This window comes from Otolemur garnettii, unplaced genomic scaffold (assembly GCF_000181295.1).
Source record: "Otolemur garnettii isolate 467f Iridium unplaced genomic scaffold, OtoGar3 scaffold00044, whole genome shotgun sequence".
NCBI lineage: Eukaryota > Metazoa > Chordata > Mammalia > Primates > Galagidae > Otolemur > Otolemur garnettii.
In genome coordinates, this window is record NW_003852439.1 from 1,612,545 (window position 1) to 1,620,439 (window position 7,895).

The window sequence follows — 7,895 nt, forward strand, 5'->3', positions numbered from 1 at the left end:
TTTTTTTTTTTTTTTTACAATATTTAGTACATTCACAAGGTTTGAAAAATAAAGCAATATGGAAAGAAATCCATAGAGAGATCTTGCTCTCATCCTTGTACCCATTTACCTGCCTCAGTGAGGAACCAATTTTATTAGTTTCTTGCGTACCCTTCAAGAGTTCCTGTAGGTAAACACAAGCATGTATTTCTTTCCATCTCGCCTTTTCAGTGCAGAAGGTAGCATATGATTTTCACTGTTCTGTGTCCTCTTCTTTTTTTTATTGAAATACGATTCACATAACATAACAATCATTATTTCAAAGTGCAAAATTCACTGGTTTTTAGTATATTCACAAGGTTGTGTAAGCCTCATCACTAGCTAATTCCAGATCATTTTTAATACCTTAAAAAGAAAGACTGTACAAATTCATAATTCTTCCTAATTCCCTTCTCCCCAGCCCTTGGCAACCACTTACCCATTTTCTGTCTTTATGGATGTGGTTAGACCACATTTTGATTATCCATTCTTCAACTGATGGACATTAGGATTGATTCCACTCAGAGACAATTATAAATAATATTGTTACACATATTTGTGAACAAGTTTTTGTGTGAACACATGTTTCCTATTCTCTTGGATATATACGTGGGAGTAAAAGTGCTAGATCATTATAATTCTATCTTTAACTTTTCCGGGATCTGCCAGACTGTTTTCCCACAGTGCGTTTCTCATTTTCCATTTCTACTTGGCAATGTCTGAGGGTCCTAATTTCTCTACATCCTTGCTAACACTATTGTACACTTTGCTTTTTGTTTGTTTGTTTGTTTTTAGCCACATTATTGGATTTGAAGTGTACCTCCTTGTGACTGCGACTCATAGTTCCTTAATGAATAAGCACGTTGAGCATTTTTCTGTGTATCTATCGACCATGTTTATATTCTTTAGAGAAGTGTCTATTCAATTCCTTAGCCTATATTTCAATTGGGCATTTCTTAATTATTGAATTTGAGTTCTTTCTATATTGTAGATACTATACTCATAGCAGACAAATTAGAATATATGCTATCTTTTTTCTAAAGGCTGTCTTTTCATTTTGATATACAAATATAGCACTATAAATTTTCATGACATTCAGTTGATCTAGTTTTTTCATTTTTGCATGTGCTTTAGAAATCATTGCCTAATGCAAGATCATGAAGATATACACCAATATTTTCTTCTAGTAACTTTTTAGTTTTTGTTCCTTCATTTAGGTCTTTGATCCATTTTGAGTTAGTTTTTGTATGTAGTGTGAGGTAGGGGACAAGTTTTGTTCTTTTGCATGCGAATAGAATACCCAGTTGGAAAAACAGTTCTTTCTCTGTTCAATTGTGTTGGTACCCTTGTTGAAAATAAGTTGACCACAGATTTATAGTTTTATTCCTAAATTTGGAATTCTATTCTATTTGTCTATGTCTATTCTTATTCCAGTAAAACCTATCTTGATTACTGTAACTTTGTAGCGAGTTTTAAAGTAAGGAAGTGCGAGTCCTCCAACTCTGTTTTTTCTTTTTCAAGATTTTTTGGCTGCTAGGCGACCCTTGCATTTTCATATGAGTTTTTGGATTATATTGTCAATTTCTTTGAAGTCTTCTGGGACATAGATTGCAGTGAGTGTGTAGATCAATTTTGGAGGCATTGTCACCTTAATAATGTTAATTTTTCTTATCCATGAACATGGGATGTCTTTCTATTTATGTAGGTCTTCTTTAATTTCTTTCAATAATGTACTTTATAGTTCTGGAGATAAAAAGTTCAAAATCGGTCTTAGTGGACTAAAATCAAGGTATCGGCAGAGTTCTAGAATCTCTAAGAAAGAATCTATTTCCTTGCATTATTTCAGTTTCCAGAAGGAGACCACATCCTTGGATCATGACCCCATATCGCTCCAATCTCCATTTTCTTTATCACATATCCTTCTTTGACTCTGACTCTCTGCTTTCTTCTTATAGGGGACCTTTTGATTATATTATTCCCACCCAAATAATACAGGATATTCTTTCTTCCTTCCTTCCTTCCTTTCTTTCTTTCTTTTTTTCTTTGAGACAGAGTCTCACTATGTCATCCTTGGTAGAGTGCTATGGCATCCCAGCTCACAGCAACCTCAAACTCTTGGACTTAAGCTCTTCTCTTGCCTCGGCCTCCCAAGTAGCTGGGATTACAAGCGCCTGGCGGGGGGTTATAGTTGTCATTGTTTTTTGGCAGGCCCAGGCTGGGTTCAAACCTACCAGCCCTGGTGTATGTGATTGGTGCCCTAGCCACTGAGCTACAGGCGCTAAGACAGGATAATCTTTCTATATCAATACCTTTAATATAATCAAATCTGCAAAGTCTCTTCTGCTACATAAAATAACATATTTACAGATTTCAGGAACCAAAATATGGAAATCTTGATGGGAGGTATTATTTTGGTTATCAAAACCATGTTTTCTTGTTTCTTTTCATGTCTTATACTTTTTAGTAAAAACTACACATTTAAAATCACATAATGTGATAACTCTGGAAATCAGATTCCCCATTCTCCCCCACTGCCAAGTTTGTTGTTACTGCTTGTTGCAGTTTGTTTGTTTGTTTAGTGACTTTTCTGAACTAATTCTGTAAAGTTTGTTATTTGTGCATGTGCCAGTGAGGTCTCTACTTAGTTAGCTTAGTGATCAGCTGTGACTAGACAGATATTTCTTTAAATTTATGTAATTAATACATCTCCAATCTTTGTATGTGTTGGAGCATACCTTTTACGCTCAGCCAGAAGTTGATAGCTCTGCCTTAGCTTTAATTTCCTGCTTGCTTCACACTCAAGGTCATCCAGAGGTGAAAACCTAGGGTTTTCTCAGATCATTCCTAAGCATGTGCAAAGCCTTACTTACATATGTTGCCTTCTGTATTTATAACAAATGGAGCTTTTCAAAGCTCCCCTAGACATCTCATTCCACAACTTTCCTTTTTTAGATTTTGGTTTGTCTGTTGTTTGTCCCACCTATTATCCACCACCTTTGGAAACCATAAAATATTTGCCTATAATTATTTTTGACAAAGCCCCCAGGGAAAAGGCTTTTCTCATTGGTCGAGCTCTGAGTAGGTCCAAATACAGTTAGTTTTTACAAGTGGAGTCTTGGGGTCGGAGAAAAATGGCAGCCAAAAAACAGCTTCTTTGTGACTGGGCATAGTGAGATTGAGGAGAAAAGACTCTAGGCACCTCTGGCTTGTGGGCTCTGCCCAGAAACATGCCTCTGGGGACACATGGAGGCAGCAGGAGACTTCTGGACACCAGGAGGAGGATGAAAGCAGTGGAGATGTGGCAAGTGGTTGAGTTCAGTCTGAGGGCATGGAAGGCCTTCCCTGCAGGTTGTTTTGGTTTTGTGGGCTTGGACACTCGGTTGAGTTACATTGGGAGACCTTGGGTGAGTGACTATGAACAGAGCCCAGAGTCTGGGACTGAACCGCTGGGCCAGAACAGAGCTTTCACTGTTCAGCCGTGGGCTGTGCACAGCCATGGTGGGAGAGCTGCCCTGTAAGCTCTACCCTCAGGCTCCTAGAGTGAGGCCTGTGGGGAGACCTTGGGGGAGTGAGAAAGTGACTTTGAACAGTGCCCAGATGCCAGGACTGAGATGCCAGGGAAGAGCAGAGCTTTTAGTGTTCAGCAGTGGGAGAGCTGCTTTGAGCCTTGACCCTCAGGGGTGTAGAGCAAGGCAGGTTTTGGCGCCACCTGAGAAGTGAGCAGTTACTTTGGGAAAGATCCCAGCAACACATGCGTTCCTGGGAAAGCCTCTGTTTAGCCAAGTGCCATGGTTTGGAATGTTTGAGGTGTGTCTGGTAACCAGGCTGAGGAGAGATTCAAGTTCTCAACCCTGGAGGGTCTGAAGGCAAAGAAGTCAGCAGAGGCCTCCAGTCTCCATCTTATACAGCTGTATTAGAATTGTGATTAGCATCTCATACTCAAGAAGATCACCTGTTGCCCGGGCAATATTCAGCAAGATATAGATATATAGCTTTGTTTTTGTTTTTCTTCTTTTTTTTCTTTTAACTTCCCCCCCCATATTTTTCTTTTTCTTTTTTCTTCATTTTTCTTGTGTAAATATAATTTCTCAGTGTTGCCTTCTTTAATAATAAGAACTTCATGTTTTGCTAGTTTTTCTGCTCCTGTTTATTTGTTTTTCCCACAATTTTATCCTGTAAAGTTTTTTGTTCGTTTGCTTTGATTCGATTTAGAGTATTTTTGTTTTCCTTCTCTATTTGGTGGAGGTGGGGTACTGTGTCTGCTCAGGCTGGCAAAAAGCTACATATGTCAAGGGAACAATAAAAACAAAGTTTAGCAATAAAAACAAAGCCAGAGGCATCAGCCTACCAGATTTTAGGCTGTATTACAAGGCCATAGTGATCTGATCAAAACAGCATGGTACTGGCACAAAAATAGAGACATAGACATCTGGAACTGAATAAAAAAAACATGACATAAAACTAACATCTTGTGGCCATGTAATCTTTGATAAACCAAACAAGAACATACACTGGGGAAAAGTATCCCTATATAAGTAGAGTCTCCTAAAGAATCATCAGACAATTCAAATAGTGATAATTTTTCAGGAATAAAACTTTGAAAAATCTCTAACTCCATTCTGCTCCTTCTGATAGCTAACATGTTGCACCAGGAATGAAGACTGTGATTTTTCAAGGCCACCGCATAGATAGAAAGTAGGCATTGGAACAAGGACAAGTTAAAATGCCACAAAGCTCACTGTTCTCACTGAGATTCATCCAATTTCCTTCATTAACATCATTGTGTGGCTAAAGTTTCTGGTTAGTTTCCAGAGTTCTAAATAAGTTGATTCTCACAATTTTTTCTGGTGTTGTTGTTGTTTTTATGGAGCAGAGAATTTTTGAAGGTACTTATTCCACTTTTTACATGTGAATTAATCTTTCTTTTTTATTATTAAGAGAATTTGTCTAAGGATATCCACCTTAGACCCAAAAAGCTTAGATTTTGTAGACAGTCAGGAATGGAGTATCTGGCTCCATCTCTTACATAGATTTCTCATTTAATTTTTGCAACTCTGAGTGGTCTGTAACATGACACCCATTTTATAGATGAGAAAACTGAGATCCAGGACATGGTGAGCACTTGTCCAAGGTCACACTTCACTATGTCGGGGAACCATGTTCATTTAACTGCAACGCCTAGTTTTATGTCTCAATCATACTCACAGAAGCTTTGTAAGTTTTATCATATCTACTGACAGTATAATTATATTGTATCTGCTAACAATGTCTTTGCTTCTACATATTCTTTTTTTTAAACAATCTCATCTTAAAATTAGCGTGAGTAAATGTCTTTGAAATAAAATTTTATATTCCCTTTCTGTAATTGAAAAGTTAGTTTCATAACACAAATAAAAGTTAACCACAAAAAAATGTGACAGACACATAAAGAAGGGAAAATAAGCGAAGCATATGCACAGGGAAATCAGGATTATCTTATTCCAATTTACGTATCTGCTATGAAAGCTTTGAGCCCGAGCCCCTTCTCTCTTTATGTAGAAGGAAAGTGCCTGAGAAGTGAGAGGGAGATTAAAAACAGAGGACCAGCAAAGCAAAACATCCTTCTTCACTTGGTAGGAACAACTAGAAAAGTATCAAAAGGAATACAACCATTTCACTATATGATCTGGGCTCAGGAATATGAGACACCTCAGGGACTGGGCCAGTATGTCTAAGGCTCACACTTGGTGATAATTTTTTGTTTGCTTTTGGCTTTGGTTTTTTCTCCTAAGACTTAAATGCCAACAGCTTAAACTTTAGGAGTAGAAAAATTCTACTGTTCACATTTCCATATGCACCTGTCTTGTAGCTTTGAGTCTCCTTGGGGCACTCCTGGGGCAACCTCAGATGCCCAATAGGAAGTCTAAGCACAAAGCAGGCTTCACCTTTTCCAGTTGACTCCACACATCCAGCACATCATGGGCAAAGTTGAAATACTCAGGCATGGGCTGTTTCCCCAGGCTGATAGCCTCCCAGTTGGCCACAGCCTTCTGGAGGACAAGTGGAGGTGGTGGCTGCCCATGAGACCTGCAGCATCTCCGGGAGTTCTTCAGTGCCTGGAGGACCAGGCCTCTCAGCCATGGCCTCATGTTTTCTTCTCCTGTCTGTCACCAAAGAGAGAAAAGAAAGTTCAGGTTAGGAGAAGCCTGTGGCTGGCATTGATGATGACTGTAATATACATTGACTTGCAGAATAGGCTCTCAGCTTGCTGTCTCAGTTCTGCCATATGATGTAGCTCATTTCTCTTCTCTGACCCTGAGGTCCATCCCTTCCACCTCCCACTGCTTGTGTGTCCCATTTGGGCTGAAGTGAGTCACCTAGATCCCACTTCCCAAGGCTCAGTCCTTCAAAAGGGATCCTCAATAAGCCTTTGGCCAAACCTGAACTGGCCTGACAAAGGGAAAGACAGTTCTAGGGCAGTGCTGTCTGGTAGAAATAGAACATGAGCCACATGTGCAATTTACAATATTTTACCATGTTTCCCCGAAAATAAGACCTACCCCCAAAATAAGCCCTAGCAGGATTTCTATGCATTTTTTAAATATAAGCCCTATCCCGATATTAAGACCTAGTGATGGTCATGGCTATGCCCATCTGCATAGTCACACCATGCATTTCAATGTGGAGAAGACATCCCTGAACATAAGCCCTAGTGTGTCTTTTTGAGAAAAAATAAATATAAGACAGTGTCTTATTTTTGGGGAAACACTGTAGTACTTCCATTAAGAATAGTAAAAAGAAACAGGTGAAATTAATTATGATAATACATTTTCTCTAAGTAGATATATCCAACTTATACTTTTCAACATGTATTCGATGTACAAATAAATTATTAAAGAGGTATTTTCCATTCTTTCATTCCTTCTTTTTTTGTACAAAGTCTTCAAAAATCTGATATATATTTTACCCTTATTAAGCACATCTCAATTTGGACCAGCCAGATTTCAAGTGCTCAGAAGCCACACATGGCTGCTTTCGTACACTATACAGTTTTAGTGTCTTGCTACTCAAAGTGTCTTTCGACCAGCAGTGGTAGTTATCATTTGGGAGCTTGTTACAATTGTAAGACCCCAGAGCCCACCCCACACCTGTGGAATTAGGATCTGTAGGTTAACAGGATCCCTTGTGCAGGTTAAAGTTGGAGAAGCAGTGGTCTAAAGGCTGTATCCCCAGTCTCTGTTTCCTTGTGTCACCTTCCTCCTGATGGTGATAAGAACCATCAGTAATAATGTGTCATAACAACAAGAAAAACAATAACACCTGCTGTCTAGTGAAGGCCTACTGTGTACCAGGGATTTTGAAAGTGCTTTATAATAATTATTTCACTAAATCCTGATAATAACTGCTATAAATGTTATTTTCTCCATTTATAGATAATCGTACACTGCCCAAAAAGTGAGGCTTGGAAGGGAAATTAGCTTCCTTCCAGATCACGCCCCCCAGAAAAGCACAGATGCAGCCTCTGCTGTGGCTGCCAACCCTAGGCCTGTGGCCTGGGAAACTCCCTCTCTCTGACACCCTTCACCTCTCCTGAACTCTGCCTCAAATCCATTCCTATTTTCCCTCCCCTGGATTTCTCAAACCCTTTGGCAGCTGATAATTAGAGTCCCCAAGGCCATTTCTGGCCCTGGCCTTTGTTGGTTTAATCAGCAAACTCCCCAGAGGGAAGCTGACACCTTTGGCTAAAGAATTTCTCTCTGAATTACCTTGTTCTTGAATCCAGCTAGCTATTCAGGAGGCCTCTCTGGTCTGCTTTAGCTGAAGGGCATAACGGCCTGAAAGCCTGGACACACACTTCCTCAGCAGGCTAGGGAAGGCAGGTTGCTGACTCAGCCTCC

At 39.5% G+C, this 7,895-nt stretch overlaps 1 protein-coding gene across 1 annotated transcript in view; it reads right to left on the minus strand.

The window, feature by feature from the left end:
• The window catches only part of ACSM5 (acyl-CoA synthetase medium chain family member 5), a 39,067-nt gene extending 31,172 nt beyond the window's left edge, over positions 1–7,895 (minus strand). The window contains 2 exon segments of the mRNA XM_012805863.2: positions 5,943–6,161; positions 7,764–7,895. Of these exon segments, the coding sequence (XP_012661317.2) occupies positions 5,943–6,146 (204 nt within the window). The 5' untranslated portion in view covers positions 6,147–6,161; positions 7,764–7,895.